This window comes from Bicyclus anynana, chromosome 8, assembly GCF_947172395.1.
Source record: "Bicyclus anynana chromosome 8, ilBicAnyn1.1, whole genome shotgun sequence".
NCBI classification, from domain to species: Eukaryota; Metazoa; Arthropoda; class Insecta; order Lepidoptera; family Nymphalidae; genus Bicyclus; species Bicyclus anynana.
This window is the reverse complement of record NC_069090.1, coordinates 15,536,287-15,559,219: the sequence shown is the minus strand read 5'-3', so window position 1 is coordinate 15,559,219 and position 22,933 is coordinate 15,536,287. Positions and strand designations below refer to the sequence as shown.

The following is a 22,933-nucleotide window of genomic DNA, read 5'->3' as shown; positions in this document are numbered from 1 at the left end:
ATCATTGTATGCGGCTACCAGTCATAAGGTACTTTATACGAGTCCTAGAGTTAATGAAATGGATTTTTCGTTTCGTGTCAAGCCAGTGACATATTTGAAGTCGGTTCAACTTTTTTGGTAAAAAGATTTTATTTTTCTGTTTTTAGTGTGTCCTAGAATAGTGAACGAAAGCGCCACAGTATGGGCAATTTCGTTATTTTCATCAAAACACAAAATTGATGAACCGATTTTCATGAAAATTAAATGGAACCAATCTGGAAGTATACCTACCCTTTAAACAAAAAAAGAATTTACAAAATGGGTTAAGAAATGCCGAAGTTATGAGGTAACAAACATTTAAAAAAAAGGCGTCGTATTTAGAACCTTCTCCATTTTTTTTTGAAGTCGGTTAATAAATGGTACGCGCACTATCCAATGAATATGACTAAATATTTTCCAATCCAGGATCTTATCATTCGTTGTACAGTTCAACCATTGGGCAAACGAAGCTATTCCTAAAATCATCTCTTGTGTTGTCAGTTTACAAATGTTGCCAGTGCCATAATTTTAGGCGAGTCATAATAATTTATTCAGCACTTCCCGCCGAGTTCAGTCTTCATTAAGGGGAGGTCTGAGCGTCATTAAACATTAACAGGTATCACTAAAAGCGGGAAGTAAATGTTATTTTTCAACGCGTTCGCTTAAAAAGTGAATTTTATTTCACAGTTTATTAAGATGGTGTTTTCCTCATGATAACTCGATATGGGATAAAGACCAATGTCAATTAATAGCGGCGGCATTGAAAATATCGCACACTCTTTCGTTGCGATGGGATGAAGGAGACAGTGATATTATGGATTCCGCCGCTATTGGTTGGCCTTCTCAAGTTATGCCGTGACGTGTGGACTTAGCTTAGCGACCAAATTAAGAGACATAGACAAAATATCAACCAATGCTGCGGAGTTATCTCTTTCACCACAACGAAGTGACAGAGATAGCAGTATTTCCAGTTGCACTGTTTTTAGTTAAAATTTGTCATTTCTCGTCACAAGATGACATATCTTGTGACAAGAAATAGACAAATTGTCTGGTGGTGGTGTCGTGGTGGTGGTCTGATACTTTTATGTTTATCTATTAATGTTAATCTCTGAAACTACGAAATATATTTTATACGATTTTCCTTTACTATAATATTCTTGGAGCAATTTATAGGCTTCTTTCAATGAATTCTAACGGATGCCCGCGACTCCCGATTGCGTGAAATCCTATTTTTTCTGGATAAAAGTAGTAATTTATCTCTGTTACAAATTTCAGCAAAATTGACTCAGTAGTTGCTGCGTAAATGAGTACCTACCAAACATAGACAACACACATTTTTTTCTCTTTATAATGTTAGCGTGACAATAGAATTAAAACAAACCGATCTCAACGTTGACAATGTCGCGGGAGTTCGCTAGTCATATATGTATTTATTTACATGTTACATGGATATCATTTCAAGACCCTAATAATAAATAACGCTTAGCCAAGACTTAGCAATATTTTATTTAGCGGTGCGTCGTCGCTAAGAAAAATGTATCCCGTATTTATAAAGAGGAGACCGGGGAAAAATGTGCACAAAATTGTAGCGTGCCTCGTGTTAAATTATGCTTGAATAAAATAAAATGTGAGCATCGCGTGGACACCGACCGTGAGAGGGGAGAGTGGGGAAAAGGGCTTACTTAACTACCTTAGTTATTTTTTCTGTTTTTTGTGCTCAGTGAAGTACAATTAGGTGAATTAATGATGGTAATTAGGCTTTTATAAATCTGGATTGGGTGTTTAAATGATAGACAGTAGTAGTATTATTGTGACATAGATCTTGGGCGGAAGAACTACCGCCATGTTTTGTTATACGCATTGTGACGGCCTCCGTGGCGTAGTGGTAAGCGCGGTGGATTAACGAGATGGAAATCCTGGGTTCGATCCTCGGCTGGGCCCATTAAAAATTTTTTTAATCGGTCCAGGTCTGGCTGGTGATTGGCTTGGACCGTAGCCAGTTACAACCCTACCGGCAATGACGTACGACGTACGTACCGTCAAGCGATTTAGCGTTTCGGTTACTCCTCTCTCTCTCCTCTCCTCCTTACAAGTTAGCCCGCTTCCATCTTAGATTGCATCATCACTTACCATCAGGTGAGATTATAGTCACGGTCTATCTTGTAAAGAATAAAAAAAAATACAAAATGTTTGTTTCTGATGCCAAAAAGCTTTATTCTGAAGGTCTTGGATGCCAGTACCGTTTTAAATTATAAGCACTGGAACTCAGTGGGGTTTTGGCTGATACTAGCGGACTCCCGCAACTTCCGAATTGAGTAACCATGGATTTTATGGGATAAAAGTATATGTTGCTCAATAACCTCTTCTATCTTCCAATAAAAGTTCCATTAAAATCGGTTCAAAAGTTCTAGAGATTAGCCCAGACAAACAGACAGGGACAGATTTTTTTCAAGTTCTTTGTGTTTTAGTGTCCTGTAAATAACTATATAAGCACTTAGGATAACGCAGTTATTTTATTAATATAAATCACCGACAGACACCTAAGTTTTATTTATATTTATGTATTGAGATAAACAAAATCCACACAACAAGTATGCCTGAGGAATTCTTCTTGTAAAAAAGGTAGCTTTACTCTCGTCCTTTCGGATAAACGTAAATAATGCAGAAAAGTTGAGTAACAGTGTATTTTTGCTACAAAAATGTCCTCGAGCCCCTGCCTCCCCTTCGTTGGGCTTGACGACGCGAATTCCTGAGAAACTATTTGTCGATAAATTGTGCTCCTTTTTTTAACTCAGATAAAATATTCAGCGTTAACATTATGTCCTTGGAGTAAAGCGAAAATCGGCCAAGTGCGAGCTGAACTGAGCCAGTGAGTGTTCCGTACAAAAAAATTAAATTAAGTATAAGTAAGTAACATTGCTGAAGTACAGCTCGAACGGAATAACTTTCCGTTGCACAGTGGTGTCGGCGGTGGATTAACAAGACGGAGGTCCTGGGTTCGATCGCCGGCTGGGCCGATTGAGGTTTTCTTAATTGGTCCAGGTCTGGCTACTGGGAGGCTTCAGCCGTGGCCAGTTACCACCCCACCGAGAACGACATACCGCCAAGCAATTTAGCGTTCCGATACGACGTCGTGCAGAAACCAAAAGGAGTGTGGATTTCATCCTACTCCTAACAAGTTAGCCCGCTTCCATCTTAGATTGCATCATCACTTACCATCAGGTGAGATTGTAGTCAACGGCTAACTTGTAGGCTTAGTATTCAGGCTTCAACAAAAAAGTTATTTTTTTTTTGTAGACAAAAAGCCTAGATACCCAGTCTCCGCGCGTAGTTTTTCCATCAAAAGATTTTACACTTCATGAGAATACAATAATGAGCCTTCACACAAAACAGTCTCACCGTCATTAGTCGCACCCACGCATGATCATTTGACACAACAACCTCACACGCCTCGGGGGGAGAAATTAATTTGCGGAAAAGAAATAATAAACGTTCTTTTTTACTCGAAAACGAGCAATTTTCGCGACGCGCTCAGTCATATCTAGCGAATTCTTTACTAATGCTAGCTGACGCCCCGCGGTTTCATCTGCATAGTTCCCGTTCTCGTGATAATACGGAGACAAAATATAGCCTATGCCAGTAACAAATAACGTGGCTTTCAAGTGGTATAAATTTTTTTAATAAATAAATACAACCGATCAGATCTTGAGATCAGTTTGAAGGCGGTACAAGGTAGTGCTGTGCTAATTAAAGCTGTTTAAATCATAAATATTTAGGATATTGACTATTGAGACTATAGTCTATTAGGTTATTTTCTTGTTTTAAATACGATAGTTTTCAATTAAAATCCTATACCACTTTGTTTCTTTACCTATCAATATATATTTATAAGTATGATGATATTACCAATTAAAAAAACAAAGAACGTCAGTTTCAAAAACGTTTTTCCCTGTGCCCAGTTATCTTAGTCAAAATTAGATAATAATCTCGAAATTTGAGACTGCATTTGGCATTCTAAAAGTTGTCTAAAAACCTAAATATGTTAGAGTGTCTGCGTTTATTTAAATTTAAGGACAAAGTTTAAAAAAATCAAATTTTTTTTATCACTACTTTTTTTGAATTTTATTTATCACTACAATATTTATGTTCTAATTTTGATGTTGACTTTTGAATTTATTCCAAATCTTAAGAAAACATACTTACATGAAAATTACCCAATAAGCTTTTCCTACACCGCCGGTACCAAAATCTACCTTAAGACTTTCACAAGTTTTCGCATTGCAGCACCGAGAAAATAAAAATCTACTACAACCCATGCCATGTTATTATAATAATCTACTTCTATACGATTAATTGCTATTTCAATATATCTATGTTTATTTCTAAAAATAAATTAAACTCTTACTTATTGACATGTATGCACAATATGTAAGTCGCATCTAGTAAGCTCTAATCTTTGTTTTATTAATCGTGTATTCTACGTAACAAGCATGTAATTTTGTAACTACCCGCATTTAAAGCAGTTATTTATCTGTTTTTTTTTGTATATACAGGGTTAATTTTCGTAAATTTGCAATAATTTCAGAAATAACTTAGAATCGATAATACTATCGATATATACGATATTTTGACATTTTTTGAAATAATTTTTCCATGAAAATACACTATGTATGGACATAGTGTATCACTGCAAAATCCAGCCGCGTAAAGATACCTAACTATCGCAAGGAAGCGGCTGGTAAGTAGGTAACTGTCTCTAGTCAAAACAAGTAGGTAGGTGTAGGTCCCACGTGTAAACAATCTTATCGCTCCAACCTTTTCGTCTTGCCGACAACAAACGCACCGCACCGCGGGCGCACGGTACGGGAGAAGGGGAGAGGGCGGCTTTTGTTTTAAATTATTGAATTGAATTAGTCAGTTACGTTCGTGTCCTTGACCTAATTACTGCGCGTGCTTGCAAAGTTTTAAGTTTTTAATTAAGTGACCCGTAACCGTTATGTCTCGATCAGTGTACTCAAATCGAGAATTTTATGAAATGGTGCGCTGTTACAATTTAAGTGGTGAAAGCTTAGTTCGCGCGCAAGTGTTATATCGGACTGAAAGCATACCTCGGCTGCAGAGACAAGGCTTAAACCCCAGGCTGCCATCTAGAGCCACAATTTTAGCGGCAACGCAAAGACTGTTAGATTACGGGCAGTTTACCACACCTAGACATGCTAGTGGTAGAGGCGGCCACAGGCAAATTACACTTCAACTGGAAACTGAAATTTTACAGTTCTTCGAACGTAAACCCTGCGCTAGCACGAACGATGCAGCTCGACGTTTTAGTGTGAGCCAATATTACGTGTGGAAGTTACTGAACACAACGGGACTCCATCCTTACCACTACCAACGCGTACAATCTTTACACGACAACGATGGCCCTGCTCGTGTACGTTTTTGTGAGTGGTTACTTGCAAATGAAAATGTTAATATTTTATGGACTGACGAAGCATTGTTTACGCGCGTAGGAATTTACAATAGTAAAAATGAGCATTTTTGGGCCTTGAGTAATCCACACGTCATTAAAAGTAGTTACCATCAAGAACGATTCAGTATAAATGTATGGGCCGGTATAATTGGCAATGTCATCGTGGGTCCTATTTTTATTGAAGGTAGATTAACGGGCGCAACCTACCTGGATATGCTTAGTGGAGTCATAGAGGAGATGTTAGATGATGTGCCACTAAACCTAATACGCAACTATTACTATCAACACGATGGTGCTCCGCCTCATTACGCAAGTGATGTGCGCAATTTCTTGAACAATAAGTACGGTAACCAATGGATTGGACGCGGAGGCCCGGTACCGTGGCCAGCTAGGTCTCCAGACTTAACCCCACTTGATTTTTACTTGTGGGGTGAAATTAAGAGACGTGTCTATGTGGAAGAGGCACAAAGTGTTGGTAATCTGCGTGACAAAATAAGTGCAGCCTTTAATGATATTAAAAGTGACACAGAAACACTTAATTTAATAAAAAACAATTTAGGCAAACGTGCCCGTTTGTGTGTTCAACGAAATGGCCTACATTTTGAGCAACTTTTAAAATATTCATAAATAAACTAAATAGGTACTTAGACAATATTAATGATTAACATGCCTGCAATTATTTATCATCTAAGTAATTGTGTTTTTCGTGTTAAATTGTTATCATAACTTTTTAAAAATATCTAATAATAAAAGACATTACGTACTTTACCCATCTTCTTAGTTAGTTTTTAATAATTGATGAGTGATCGCTAGACACTAGGTTAGTCGTGTAGGTACTTGAGCCCAGCTGATCGCATCGCGTCGAACGAGAACCGCACCGGGCGGCGAGAGTATTAGACTCATATCTTACCTACTAGTACTCTACCTACAATGTACAGTGCCCTTGAGTTTTTAAGAATTAGGATTTCATTGGGAATTTTTCAAATCCTTGTAACTTAAAAACTACCATGATTTATGCAATAATTTTCAAATTGTATTTTTATTTTGCTTTTTAAATTTAAAATTCAAAATAATGAAAGTCTATGAAAATTAACCCTGTATATGTATAATTGAAATCTAATTAGATCTGTACACTCGTAAATAATTATCTTAGTTTATTTAATTGTATTTGTCATATTAGCGAATTTTATCTAATTATTTTGAGAAAAGAAAGATCTTAATCCAGACTCCCCATATTGTAATATCACCCTATTGTCATATATTCAGCAGCGAACGTCTCCATAAACGATTCCATCCGCGGCATAGGTACATACCAAGGTAGGGCATACATGGTCTGCCATCATAAAGTAAAGTATTTTTGGGCTATCATTATCATCATATCAGTCGATGGACATCCACAGCAGGATAGCATAGGCCTTTTGTAGGGACTTCCAAACATCACGATCCTGAGCTGCCTGCATGCAGCAAATCCCTGCGACTCTCTTGATGTTGTCAGTTTTGACGGCCTCCGTGGCGCAGTGGTATGCTCGGTGGATTTACAAAACGTAGGTCCTGGGTTCGATCCCCAGTTGGGCCGATTGAAATTTTCTTACCAACAAGACCGCCAAGCGATTTAGCATTCCGGTACGATGTTGTGTAGAAACCGAAAACGGTGTGGTTTTTCATCCTCCTCCTAAGACTACATCATCACTTACCATCAGGTGAGATTGTAGTCAAGGGCTAACTTAAAAAAAAAGTGAATGAACCAAAAAAACTGGTAAGGGTCGATCAACACTGCGCGATTTTTGTTTGTCGCAAGCTCTCATAGACAATGGAAACGCTCGCCGCTGTTTATATGACAACAGGGCGGTATTATATGGGGATTAGACGTTTTATAACCCCCGGTATGGCGGGCTTTGTGCGACAAATGGCAACCTCACGTGGGAAACGTTACGACCTACTTACGGGCGCGGGTAATGAATTTTGTTTATTATGCAATATCTTTTTCAATCCTGTTTTAGCGTTCCATGTAGTGTAATGTTGATGTTTTTTTTTTCAAGATTGCGCCAAACATAGAGTGCCTAAACCTATCTGGTTGAGGCAATAAACAAACGAAACAATGTATTATTTATAGAATGTTTCCACACAGGCGAAATCTGACGAATTCCATTGACGAATTGACAGGCGAATTCCACGCTGACGGATTCGCGGGCGTCCGCTAGTTTCTTAATATTTTTGGCTAACACAAAAGTGATTTACAATTGCGGCTCGCCACCGACGCGCCAAATTTAATATAAGAGATTACAGGCAGGTGGAAAATATGAATATTTCATCAAATTATACATTTTGCACGGCTCTGCAGCGCTGCGGCCCGTGCTAATATTAAAATAGGGTCAAACGGAGGGAAATCTGAAACCGAGCTGTCATAATACGGTTACTACAGCGCGCTTACAGACTCATATTGTACGGAACATTTCATTTGAAATACTGTTTTTCAATACAATTTTATACAACTAGTAGATGCAACTACGTCCACGTAGTTATAGAAGTTCTTAAAGTTTTGGGAACTCTTAAGGCTTGTACGCAATACAGGTTAACCGCATGCAGGTCGCAAGTGACGGTTGGCGCGGCTAACCGTGTGGCGGTTAGTTATAACGGCAACAAATCGCGAATATAAACTATGATTTCCAACATATTTTTGATTGCGGTTAGCCGGACTGCTGATCGCATCGCGGCTAGCCGCATAGTGCGAAGCTACCCTTAGAATATATACCACAGACAACATACTATACTAATATTATAAAGAGTTATATTGTAGGAAATAATCTCTTCGCTAGCTAATAGATCAAGCAAATCGTTATGTGACTGAATTGAATAATGAGTTGAATTGTCGAAAAAACATTTTACTATGTAAAATGTTCTTGAAGTGTTACGACAAAAATGGTGATAACCACTATATTGCGGTTACGTTACACTCATAATTATTTCACTTATATAGATAGGGAATTCTGTATAATTTAAAATAAATATAAAATCAAATCATAAAAACATACCTCCACAAGTTTCCCTAAAGTCAGGACAGCAGTCTCCCAGTTTCAAGCAAGCGTGGTCACAGTAGCACGGCTTATCAGTCAGGTCCTCTATGATCGCGTTCTGATGCGCCTTCTGTACCACGCAGGAGCTGTCCCGTCCCGGACAGCATAGATTCGCGTCTCGGCAATAATTCGCACCGCATTGTCCCGCTAAATACACAGCACTCGCGAAGCATAGCCAATACCGAAGCATTTTTTTAAATATTATTTATCTGTGGTAATAATTTATCATTCAAGAAAAAGGCTTAAAACAGCTGGAACCCAAGACTTAATACTTTTCAACAAAAGTAATACTTTTCAAGAAAACAATATTTTTTTAATAACGCTCAAATGACCTAGAACTCTGAGCATTGAATTGTAAAAAAAAAGATATACTCTTTTAAGAACTATTGTATTTTTAGTGGTTTTTGATAAGTTCTTCAATCCAAAAAGTTTAAATGTCAATTCACTTTATTAATGAAGGTCGTTCTATTTTTGAATTTGTTTTATAATGTTTTATGGCGGGGTTTTCATTGCGGCTTCACGGGTAGGTCATGAATCTGAAACAAACACAAATGTTGTTGTAATTAATTATTTAATAATACCGCAGAACTTGCGGATGGAAAATTAATAATTTATAATTTTATTTTGGAATTTTGGTAAATTTTTTTTTTTAAATATTTGATAAAGGAAACATAAGAAATAATTCAAGTTACAATTCAATAAAGGGAAATAAAAAATTGCTATTGCATTATTAGAAAATAATTTTTACACAAAGTTATGATGGTAAGAAATGTATTATTTTAGTATATAAAGTAAATAAAAAGCATAAAATTAATATACAAATTGTGCCTCCTGTGAGGTTTGAACTCACGACCCCTGGTTTACGAGACCAGTGCTCTACCACTGAGCTAAAGAGGCTTGTGTCATTCAAGTTGAAATTACCGTACGTTTAGATTATGTTAAGTTTTGTTATAATATTTTTTTTTTATTAGCTGTCGCCCGCGACTACGTCTGGACTAATCTCAAATATTAGTTTTCCACACAAATCTTCACCTCTTATTTCAATTTCCCAACCGCATTTTAACTGCGTGCACTATATCATAGATACATTAAACTCGATGATCATCTTTCTACTCGGATAAATTATATGCTCGTCTCAGTTTCGACGCGCTAGTGACACATCTAATAGTATAAAATCTTTGACCTAAAGTCCAGAGGTTCCCAAACTATTTTTTTCCTAGACGTTCCGGTGGACCCCTGCTAAATTACTGTCCAAAATTCGACAAAAAAAAGTGATTAGTTTCGCCTATGGAAAATTTTTGTTTGCACCTGATTCACCAGCCACCCCGAAATAACAATTTAAAAAAAATAGTGAGAATTGATTAATTAATTGATTGTGCTGTGAATGGATGACAAAAAGTAAAATTGTCGGGGGAAAAGTTATTTCAACCAACTTAATTTTTGATATCTACTCACAGCACAAGGACGCGTACAATTTACAAATTATTTTATTTAGAAAACTCCCCATTCGGTGTGAGACCAGATAAATTTTCGTGGATCCCCGCTTAGGAATCGTGAACCCCCATTTTTATGTCACGTGAACGCAGACTCCTGCCAAGTCTTCCGTAGATCCCTGAGGGTCACCTGGAAAACTTTGGGAATCAATGATCTAAACAATAATTTTGCATATAATTACTAGCTGACGCCCTGCGGTTTCACCCGCTTAGTTCCCGTTACCGTGGGGGGTTTGTTTCCGATACGGCCTTTGTTGCTCGGTGAAGATGTCGCTTTGCATTGGTAAATTTTTCAAAATTGATTTAGTAAATCTAGTTACCCACCCAGTACAAACTCACAAAGTTTACCTCTTTATATTATACTTAAGTAAAGAGTCGTGATAGCCCAGTGGATAATATGACATTTGCCTTCGATTCGGAGAGCGTAGGCTCGAATTCGGTCCGGGGCATGCGCCTCTAACTTTTCAGTTCGTCATCAACCCATATTCGGCTCACTGCTGAGCTCGAGTCTCCTCTCAGAATGAGAGGGGTACTTTTTTAACTTTTCAGTTATGTGCATTTTAAGAAATTAATTACCTCATTTTATTTCATATTAAATTAATTTATTACATAATTTGACGGCCTCCGTGGCGCAGTGGTATGCGCGGTGGATTTACAAGACGGAGGTCCTGGGTTCGATTCCCGGCTGGGCCAATTGAGATTTTCTTAATTTGTCCAGGTCTGGCTGGTGGGAGGCTTCGGCCGTAGCTAGTTACCACCCTACCGGCAAAAGACGTACCGCCAAGCGATTTAGCGTTTCGGTACGATGCCGTGTAGAAACCGAAAGGGGTGTGGATTTTCATCCTCCTCCTTGACAAGTTAGCCCGCTTCCATCTTAGACTGCATCATCACTTACCATCAGGTGAGATTGTAGTCAAGGGCTAACTTGTAAAGAATAAAAAAAAAAAAAAAAAAAAAATACCACACGTCTCAAGGAAAAACATCGTGAGGAAATGTACACACCTAAGAATTTTCTTAATTCTCTACGTCTGTAAAGTCTACCAATCAGCATTAGTCCAGTGTGGTGAACTATTAGCCTATCCTCTCTCATTCTGAGAGGACACTCGCGCTCAACAGTGAACCGAACATAGGTAGTGATGAATATAAGTATAGATTATTATAAATTTAAAGGTATCAAGCCAAGCCATGAGGGCTTTAAGTTAGATGAGCTCATAACAAACTCTACCTGATATTTTTCAAGAGTTATAAAGCTAAAAGCTAGATTTTAGAATGTAGGTAGGAAACTAACGAGGTGCCTGACTCATAATTATGCCTTGTGTATGCACCTTGTATACGCCTTTGATGCTACTCCATACAACACGAGAGTACCTAGAGGTAGGTAGGTAGTAGGTACTATACCTTGCGTGCTTTTAACAGAGCAACCTTATTTTTAACACCCCGCCCAAAAGGTCTCCAAAGTAACTTTTTCACAGCAGAAGAACTTACTTAGTTCTATTTTTGGGCTGATAACTTAGACTAATCACACTAAAACTCTGGTTTAACACATGCTACTTTTCATCCCGGAAAAATCCATGGTTCTGATTTGTGAATAACTGAATTCCACGCGGACGAAGTCGCGGGCGTCCGCTATTCACCTAATTAAGCCATTGAAATGAAGATGAAGAAGAAGAAAATCCACCTCAGAATTAGAGTTTGACATATTCGATTTTTATACATAGGTGAGAACCTTTTTCCATAATACAGATTCCAGGTTGTATTTGAAGAAATCCAAGGTCTACAACGGGATAAAGTGTAGGCATACTCGTATTACACACCTCTGTGATCTGCGTTAACTCACAAAGCATACAGCTCGTCAGCACTGTAACAGAAAAACCTCAAAGGACGCATCGCGTGTTGTGTGTTGCACTCACAGTGTGTTAATCACAAGCTCACGCTTACCCGTCTGTGGGTATATACAGCTAGGCGTATATTGACATTACAATGAAAAAAAGCCTGCCTACAAAATACTCGAATAGGGATGATGACAGTTTTTTAAATTGTATATAAATTAAGAGTACGCTAATAGTAAAGCAATTTTGGAAAAGTAACAGGGTATCTGCGATCATTACTTTCGGAGCTACAGGGATTTAAAGAGTCAGATTTGCAGCGCTGCCGCAAATCCCTGAAAAACGCCCCATACAAAATGGTACGCACTTATGACGTCGTAGGCAATTAATGATCGTTAGATTTGTATGGGCGTTTAAACAAAATTACTAATATATTTGTTATTTCTGCGTTTATGTTTATAGTTCATTTATTAAAAAATGTCACATTTAATGTAAGGAAGCTAAAACTGTATGAATTTTCATTTAATTAGGATAAAATATGTTTAGTAAATTTTGAAATTTTATAATCTTATTTATTTTGCAAATATCCAGTGAATCTTTGCTTTTTATGTATAAATTAGTTAACATTGACCTTATTTACCCAAATGTATAATAAAAATCGATATATTAAAACCTAGTCATCATCCCCATTGCCTTAACCATTCTTCGTCGTACAATGATAACTAGGAATTTGCAATCTATTTTAAGAAACTGCATGAAATCTGTCAACTTTTTTAGTAGTTTTAGTTTCCTTTGAATTAAGATGCCACAAACAAATACACAGGTAATATACAACAAGCTTATAATTACTACATCTGATGAGTTAAGTTGAGCTGCGTAAACAAGTTAAGCTAATAAGAGTGCGTAGGGGTTAATAAACTACTCTTTTAACACACAAAGCACACAGCTTGTCAGTGTTGTAACTTGTAACGCTACGCGTGTTGTGTGTTGCGTTGTGTGTTAATCACGACGCTCGTTAGCAAGTTCGTCTGTGTATGCAGCTACGAGCATTTACCAAAGGTTACTAGCCCACGGTATAAAGAATGATACAGAATGAGTATACAAGCAGCGCGGTGAAGCCGCTGACACCCATAAAAAAAATAAACGTCACGCATCTCCTTGACATCCGCGTATACAAATGTAATGATCATTTCGTAATTTTTTATTTCAAGATTTATTATTAACAACTATTACGTAAAGTGATATCTTAATAGACTAATATTCCACTATAAAAAACATAAGACGCCATTTTTCTTGAATAATATTGAAAATTAATTATGCGACGGTTCGTGTCATACGTCATGTACGGTTCGTGTCATACGTCATGTACGGTTCGTGTCATGTCTTACTCTAGAATGTATTCGTTTTTTAATTTGTATTTGGAATACCTACATGCCCTGCCGTGCTCCGTACGCTCTATCTGCCTATTATTTTTTAATCTGTGTATAAACCATAGATATTATCTATGATTTATGTAAATGGAAAATAAAAGAATCCTACGACAGCCTAAGCTCACTTGGTGACATGGTGATGATGATTTTGTCAGAAATTGCTTTCTACAACATATAATTTCCGAAATTGTTTAACTTGTTTTGGATCAATACTTCATTTTGTTACAATGACCTTCTGCCCTGAACTGAGCTTTCTCTTAACAGATATTGCGTCTAAATAGGTCCACCCATTAGTGAATTACAATGCCACAAACACATAGGTAACATACCAGCGGCGAAGAGACTTTTAAAAATTCATACAATTCGTTGTTGTAAAGAATATAAATATGTATGGATATGATACGTGATAGCCCAGTGGATATGACCTCTGCCTTCGATTCCGGAGGGTGTGAGTTCGAATCCGGTCCGGAGCATGCACCTCCAACTTTTCAGTTGTGTGCATTTTAAGAAATTAATTATCACGTGTCTCAAACAGTGACGGAAAAAAATCCTGAGGAAACCTGCATACCAGAGAATTGTCTTAATTCTCTGCGTGTGAAGTCTGTCAATCCGCATTGGGCCAGCATGATGGACTATTGGCCTAACCCCTTTCATTCTGAGAGGAGACTCGAGCTCAGCAGTTGATAATGATGGATATATGAGAAACCAGAGTTTGTATCACGTTGAATTTTTATCCTTTGGGACGGTTTACCTTCATCCAATATTCCATCCTTCGCCACTGTAACATACAGTTTATACAAGTATCACTCTCTGCGTGGGGGGTTAATAAACGCTGCGTTAACTCACAAAGCACACAGCTCGTCAGCGTTGTAACCACAGAAAACAGAACGCTGAAGCTAACGCTTTCATTATTACGTGGTTGTAACAGAAAACCTCAAAGCACGCCGCGTGTTGTGTTGCGATGTGTTAATCACGCTCACACTCGTTAGCAAGTTCGCCTGTATGTAGCTACGCGCGTTTACAACAAAGGATTGTTGATTTAAACCATTGATTCCCAAAGTCCAGGTGACCCCCAGGGGTCTACGTTGACGTGACATAAAAATGGGGTTCACGATTCGTAAGTACACGAAAATTTATCTGGTTTCCTACCGAATGGGGAGTTTTCTAAATAAAATAATTTGTGAATTGATTAAAGTTGGCAGAATTTAACTAAGTGTTAATCAATCAATCAATTCTCATTTTTTTTTAAACTGTTTTATTTCGGCAACGAAAATTTCAATAGGTGAATCTAATCACATGTCGAGTATTGGATATAAATTTAGAAGGGGGTCCACCAGAACCAGTTAAATTAGAAAGTGGTCTAGGAGAAAAAAAAAGTTTGGGACCTATGCTTTAAAGTTTAAAGTCACCAATTACCTCCTCCTCGCTAGAGGTCCTTTGTCAAATCGTCAAAATTGTATAGAATATCTATTTACATTAATTAAATAGTTGTGCATAATAATTTTGTAAAAGTTAAGTAAAAAACTGGGTGGGTTTTCAGTATAAAAAAACATACATACAGCCGCACATAAAACCTCCTCCTTTTTGAAAGTCGATTAAAAATAATTAGGTACTTCAAAAGTATAGCAAACAACATAAACTGTACTTGATACAATTTATTATGGTATTTCTAAGTAAAACCACAGAATATATAATAGTACAAGTAAAACGTACAAGGTAAAATGTACTCGTATTTACATTTTGTTGCTCATTATCCTTACAAGGATGGAGAAATAGTATACGGGGCTTAAGGATAGACGCAGCTTATGGTGACATAATACCATGCTTTGTTTTTTTACGGGTAAAAATATTACGTATGTATGTTTTCTTTAGAATTTGTAATTTTAATCCACGACACTGTGGGTAAGTGGGTTTCGTGGAATAATAATTGAATCGTTGAAAAATCACTATCTATATCTTTACTAATATTATAAATGCGAAAGTATGTCTATCTGTCTGTTACCTCTTCACGGTTAAACGGCTGAACCTGGCTGAATTTTAGTGTACTGGTAAATAGGGCCTTGTAGCATAACATGAAGGGGGTAAATAAATAGGGGGTTGAAAGTTTGTATGGGAAGTCCTTCATTTTTAGAGTTACAGTTTTAGAATTTCTTCATAAATCGTTAGTTACAGTTTTAAAATTTGTTCATAAATATAGAAGTATACGTTCATTCTACCCATACTTCTGAAGGTTTTTACGGGTTATCGTACCGGTACGCATTATCGCTTGGCCACAACCAAAGCCTTCAACTAGACAGACTCGAGCTAATTTAGAAATCCATAACAGAGCTCTGGTGGGAATCGAATCCAGGACCTGTGTTGAGAATCGCTGCACTACCAACTGGGCCCTAGGTCGTCAAAGCTAAAAATAAATAAAATACCCCCTTTAATTTATTACTTATCAACCAAATAATCTTTTCACATCCCTTTTAAGACTTATTCGCACGAGAGTTAAAAAAGCGACGCGTTAAAACCCAGCCTTGGCGGACCTAACGTACAGTATGAAGTTACATTATTATTTATATAATATTTTCATTTAATAATCAATAATCAAGTGTACTTTTGTTGTTTTAATTTAATTTAATTTGTATTTTTTGTTTGTTTTAATTTAATTTGTATAACTGTATTTTTTTGGTTTTTATAATTTAATTCAATTTGTAGTATTGTAAGTAGTTTGTAATATTTTTTAATTCTTAGACATATATTGTAGTTAGCTAACATAAATTACTTATTACATTATTTTTTTTTATTGTAAATTTGTGAATATCTGTAATAAGTTGAACATTCACCATTAAGCACAAAGTATGTAATGTACTATACACGATACAATGTTCTACGGTTGGTCTTCCTAAATAAATAAAATTATAAAAAAACAAATGAAGGTCTACTTCCTACGAAAATAATTTAAAACGCAACACTAGTCGATAAAAAAGCGTCGCGTTTTTATAACGCTGTCGTGTGAACATATACTTGGGAATGCATTTGTTGTATTTGAACGCTTTTTCAACGTCCGTTAAAAAGCTCTCGTGCGAATGAAGGCTTAGACATCCCCCAAGTTTTTAATCTATTGTCAAAGAGTAAGGGGCCATGAAATAGCTTTGTCATACCCATGAACCAAAACAATTTATCCTGTATTGTTAGATTCGAACCTAATTTGCATTTAAATAAAATTTGTTGGTTGTCTGTGTTAGAAATTCATTTGTATTTGGCAACGGTTAATGTAAGTATTTCTGTTTAGAACTATAATTCAAACTTTGATAAGTTGTTTTAAAACTTTAAATTGTTTTTAGAGCGTTGTTCCTCATTGGGAAATATTTTTTGATATTTTATCTGCTCATCATTATCAGCCCATATTCGGCTCACTGCTGAGCTCGAGCAGAATGAGAGGTGTTAAGGCAATAGTCCACCACGCTCACACACACAGAGAATTAAGAAAATTCTTTGGCAGGTTTCCTCGCGATGTATTCCCTTCACCGTTTGAGACACGCGATATTTAATTTCTTAAAATGCACACAACTGAAAAGTCGGAGGTTCATGCACCGGACCGGATTCGAATCCACACCCTCCGGAATCGGAGGCAGAGGTCATATCACCTGGGCTATCACGGCTTAATCTGCTCATAAAACTTCAATTAAGTTGGCAAAAAGCTATGGTACCTTCTTATTCGGATTGGTATTTAACTAGTCGCAGGCGATGCCACCAGATCTGATTTAAGTCAATTTCGAAAATGTGATATCCTAAATAAAAACGATCTGGGATTCAAAAAGATCTATTGAAAATCGCTTCAACAGAACCACTGTGCTAGTTCGTCATTAGAAATTTATCACAGAATTAGTCTCTACAAGCAGCTTGGTGAAGCCGCTGAAACCCATAAAAAAACAAACGTCACGCGTCTCCTTGACATCCGCATATATAAACTTATTTCATAATTTGTTTTACACTAAAAACAAGTAGGTACGTATTTAAATATAACAATCAATAATTACTGATAAAAAATTCTTTATATTATACTTTATTGTTGTAAAAAGTTTTTAAAATATTTAAAAAGATAAGACACCGTTTTTCTTGAATAATATTGAAAATTACTGATGCGACGCTTCGTGTCGTACTGACTCGAGAATGTATTCGTTTTTGAATTTTGTATTTGGAGCGGCTACGACACCGTCGTGTTCCATGCGCTCCATCTACCTATTATTGATTAATCTGTAAATGTTATGATTATTAACGGATTTTGGATTTAAACGTGTTTTCGTCGCTCCCAGTTTATACCACTAACGAGATCTCAAATCTCCACTTTTCAACTCAAAACAGTCTGTTTTGTAACGTTCCCTTACTTGACGTAACTACACCGCATTTTCCCGAAGGTACTGTATACCGCAAAACCACATTGATGGAACTTGGTAGGGTTGGCAAAACAAATATTTTTCTTGCAAATTTATAAGCAGATGATAGATCGATAGATATAGTCTTTATTGCACACACATGAATAGTTTGGCAAGCTCGTTGATGACACTCTCATGTTAAGCGGGTGACGGGGGGAAAAACTGCGCGGGTGTGAAATTGTGCGTGCGGAGAAGTGAGGTGCATCAGTCGTGGATTTTCAATAATCGCTACACGCCCCCCGGCCTGCGTGAAATATCGGGTGTGTTACGAACGAAGTTGCCAAGCTATCTCAGACCAATTATAGAAGGACCTGTATCACACTTATAGTCACGAGCAAAATTGTCTGTCATTTTCTGAGTAAAACGAGCTTAGATTTGGTATATATCTTCTAAAATAGAAGTTTATGCCCGTTTTTTACACCATTCAGCTACACAAAAACATTTTTACGGAGCTCTCTAATCAATGAACACGATTACAACTATTTACCATCGATTCTATAGAGACAGTTTTTATAATCGCATTAGATCGTTGATCATATACTTTAAAACTAACGTCTAGCGAGGCAAGTCCTATACAATAATTGGTGAGCAAGCTATAGATGCAAAAGAACAAACCATACTATAAACAATAGTTAAATATGCATAGGCGGTCTTGTTGCTATAAACGATCCTCCTACAGTGAAAGAGGTAATTAAGTAAAAGAACATGGGAAATTATGAGTGTTTAAAATTGCTCTTACTATGGAAGCAATTTAAAGACGTAGGTATTTTTCACCACACCCTAACCTGAAAGTGTAGATGTGGTCTATGGAACGCGCAAGTCTAGACGATACCTACTCACTCCTGTCATACAGATGCCCAGATTATTAAAATCACGAAACTGACTTCAAGAGAAAGTTATATGCCTAACCATGCTTATAAGAAATGAAGGAACAAAACGCTTCGTATGATATCTAGGGATGACAATGAATAAAGAATAGAGATCATGAGGATAGAGATCGCTGTCTTGCAGTTTTCACAACAAAAACTTATAAAATCCTAGAAGTGACAACCCTATTCCTTAGTGAAGCTAACAAGTAGATGTAAAGTGTGTTATAGTTCATTAAACAATCACGTAACGCTGCCTCGCTCGAGACTCGAGTCTCGACGTGAATTTTATATGTTAAAGGAATTAAGTCCCAGTTCCTGAAAGTAAAATTAAATCAATTGCCATGTGAAATAGTAATATAATAAAATTTTTAATTTTTTTGCATTTTTGAGTATCTATTCTTTATTATCTGTACCTATTGGTGTGGTAATTGTGAACACGTTTGAATAGGATAACAATGTTTAGATATAACAGCAAATTATCAATCTTCTTCTGCGTGTAAATTGACGACTTCCGTGGCGCAGTGGTATGCGCGATGGATTTACAAGACGGAGGTCCTGGGTTCGATCCCCGGCTGGGCCGATTGAGATTTTCTTAATTGGTCCAGTTCTGGCTGGTGGGAGGCTTAGGCCGTGGCTAGTTACCACCCTACCGGCAAAGACGTACCGCCAAGCGATTTAGCGTTCCAGTACGATGTCGTATAGAAACCGAAAAGGGGTGTGGATTTTCATCCTTCTCCTAACAAGTTAGCCCGCTTCCATCTTAGACTGCATCGTCACTTACCATCACGTGACATTGTAGTCAAGGGCTAACTTGTAAAAGAATAAAAAAAAATCAGTGGTTAAATGGCGGTAGGAATTGGTATGCAGGTTTCGTCACGATGTTTTCCTTCACCGTTGAGACACGTGATTTTTATTTTCTTAAAATGCACACAACTGAAAAGTTGGAGGTAATTATGGAGTTTGTTCCGCTTTGGAAGGTAGCAGGTTTTAAGGATCCAGACCCTCAACCTTCTAAGTGTAAAGTATATTTTTTTATATATATCCCCATTTGCCAGACACTTAGCTTCGCGACAACCCTTCGAAAAACACTATTTAATTTAAACTTCAAAGGTCTCTAGCGAAGGGTTGCCAGGAAGCCTGTAGCTTGTAGCTGCTGTAATTAAGATTTTAAAGGTCTGATATTTGTTGACATTACGAATTAAATTACCAACGTATTATGAATACGGTTTTATTTGTTTTGTAGCTCGTTTTCTTTCATTAAGATTTAAAAAACCCTGTAAAAAAGATGTTCAAGCAAAAAATAATGTTCTAAATCGGTTCAGGTGTATGTCTTCATGTAACCGGTGAACATACATAAAAAATAAAAAGATTCAGACGAATTGAGAACCTTGAGTAAAATTACAATATGTATTATATGTATCGTATTGTATGTTATATATGTTGATATTTCTTAGTATTTTGTTACATATTTAACTATTTTCTTTTTTATGCGTTATTTTCTTTTATATATTACTTCTGTACACCCTAGCCTATATCTTTATAATTTTTATTATTAGTTTCTTCGTTAGGTTGCCTGGAAGAGATCGCTTTTTAGCGATAAGGTATTTTCTTTCTTTCTATTATTTTTCTGTATCGTATGTTTCTGTGTGGTGTACAATAAAGTATATTTTCATTTCATTTCATTTCATTTCATCAAGTCTGTCAAAAAAGGGAATGAAGTACACCGATTTTTTCGCATTGCTAGTATTACGCTGATTGGCTTTCTAACCATCTCCGACTCTTTAATCATCATCATCATCATCACTTCAGGGTCAAGCCTCGATATAGGAGAGGGGATATAGACCTAAAACCCACAACGCTGCTGCAATGCGGGCTAGGGATATGTGGATTGCGCCTTATTACAAACTTAAATACAAAAGTCGGTCAACCTTCAGAAGAAAGTTGTTCAAACTTCCCTGGAACTTCATCGTGTTAAAGTTAGCTCTTAATTAATATGTAAATCGCGTCATATGTTCACGACGTCAAGAACGCAGATTACTTACTTCGTTAATACTTAATTACCTTATTTATATGAATTCGAAAGCCTTTACTCGTTCCGATAATAATTTAAGGATTTACGGAAATTAAATGTAAATTTGAGATAACTTTTTCTATAACTACATTTTATTATTATATATTTATTATATAACTACAAGACAATGTAGTAAAGTAGGTTTATTGTGTATATATAAAAGATAATATTAACATAAATGTAACAATTACAAGTTATAGTAACTTATTTATTCTTTACAAGTTAGCCCTTGACTACAATCTCACCTGATAGTAAGTGATGATGCAGTGAAATGGAAGCGGGCTAACTTGTTAAGAAAAGGAAAAAAAACACAACTCTTTTCAGTTTCTACACGACATCGTACCGGAACGCTTGGCGGTACGTCTTTGTCGGTAGGGGTGGTAACTAGCCACGGCTGAAACCTCTAACCAGCCAGACCTGGACCAATTAAGAAAATCTCAATCTGCCCAGCCGGTGATCGAACCCAGGACCTCCGTTATGTAAATCCACCGCGCATACCGCTGCGCCACGGAGGCCGTTATAGGTCGTGGAAAGTATTTGTAACAAAAAAATCCATGATTTTTTTAGAATTTAAACTATCGTGAGTGTTATTCATATTAATTGATTATGAAACACGGCTAAAACTCACGTGATATTACGTCGGAGTATGCCCGACTAGTTTCGAACCCATACGGGGCCCTTAGCCATGGGCTGGTTCTTGCATCGCGGCACGATCCAAACTGCGAAGCGGCTGCGCGACGCGCTGCTGCACGCATTGCGCGCGCGGAGAGGGGTTGAGTGGTGGGGAGTGAAGGTTCCGTTACACTCTCCGACGGTTCATTAATGTCATCTTCATTAGACTCGTCTTCTTGTAAGCAAACCGAACTAATGCTATCTTGTTCCAAGTTTGTTGTATGTGACAATGAAAGAAAGAATTAGCGGTTTCCACGCTGTGGGCAGCAACCATCCATGATCCCGATTAAAATTCGGGTGACGACTAATTTCTATCGCTTCACGTATCTTACGAGGTACTAGAAACTTTTCCCTTGACAATACAGAAGCCTTATCAAAACGGATATAATGAGTCGTACCCGAAGCTAGAACATGCTCGGCTATTGCTGAACCGTCCGTGTCCACATTCTTCATGCTCCGTATGGGTTCTTTTACCCTTGTGGTGATGTTACGGCGAGTCTCACCGATGTATGATCTACCACAGTCACACGGAATCTTGTACACCCCGGGCACGTTCAGCGGATCCCTATCCTTTATTTTCCATGATTTTTATTTTCAAATAGTAAAAATTAGCGTACCTACCTACCTATTTGTAGTTCTCGTGTTCATGGGGATATAGACATAAAATATAATATTACTGATTAAGGTAGCTTTCCAATGGTGTAAGATTTTTTGAAATCTGTCAAGTAGTTTTTGAATTAAATCGTAACAAACATGAAAATCAAATCTTACCTTATTTTATACTTAGTCCATTATTAGTTCCCGTTCCCGCGAGTATACGGAGATACAATATAGCCTACGACACTCACAAATCACGTGGCTTTCTAATGGTAAAAGAATTTTCAAAATCAATTCAGTAGATCCAGAGATTATCCCCTACAACACTACAAACAAAACCTCTATAATAATATAGATTTGTGTACACTTGGTCTAAGCGACCGCAGTTTGCTGACCCCTGGACTAACCGATACATCGTAACGAAGAGTACGTACACTTGGTCTAAGCGACCGCAGTTTGCTGACCCCTGGACTAACCGATAGATCGTAACGAAGTGTACACTTTGTCTAAGAGCGACAAATCGTGACAAAGTGAGTGTGTCATCGTACAACCTTTGCCACCGCGATAACCGTCTATAGCAGCGCTACTCAGAACTTGCGAAAACTGATATGGACTATTTAGCATAGGTACACCTACTTCATCGTCATCATTATCAGTATATTTTAACGAACTCCAAGCTGCTCCAGTTTTTCATCATCATTATATCAGCCAATGGACGTCCACTGCAGGACACAGAAGGGAGGGACTTCCAAACAACACGATCCTAAGCCGCCTGCATCCAGCGAATCCCTGTGACTCGTTTGATGTCGTCAGTCCACCTGGTGGGGGTACGACCAACACTGCGTTTTCTAGTGTAGGGTCGCTATTCCAGCACCTTGGGACCTCAACATCAATCGGCTCTTCAAACTATGTGCCCCGCCCATTGCTACTTCAGCTTTGGTTCTTCTACGGATCTCCTCATTTCTGATTCAATTACGCGATACTCCGAGCAA

The 22,933-nt window shown here is 37.4% G+C and overlaps 1 protein-coding gene and 1 non-coding gene across 4 annotated transcripts in view; both read right to left on the bottom strand.

Annotated features, from left to right (window-relative positions):
* Positions 1-22,933, bottom strand: part of LOC112046005 (somatomedin-B and thrombospondin type-1 domain-containing protein) — a 56,219-nt gene that overhangs the window by 22,701 nt on the left and 10,585 nt on the right. For all 3 annotated transcript variants that reach the window (XR_008251007.1, XM_024082446.2, XM_052883004.1), the window contains exon 2: positions 8,521-9,098. Coding sequence is in view for 2 of the 3 variants with exons in the window: in XM_024082446.2 (XP_023938214.1) it covers positions 8,521-8,752 (232 nt within the window). In the remaining variant the exon portion in view is untranslated. The remainder of the gene's footprint in view (positions 1-8,520; positions 9,099-22,933) is intronic.
* On the bottom strand, positions 9,388-9,459 carry Trnat-cgu (transfer RNA threonine (anticodon CGU)). Its single transcript has one exon. It is a non-coding gene; the product is annotated as a tRNA-Thr (tRNA).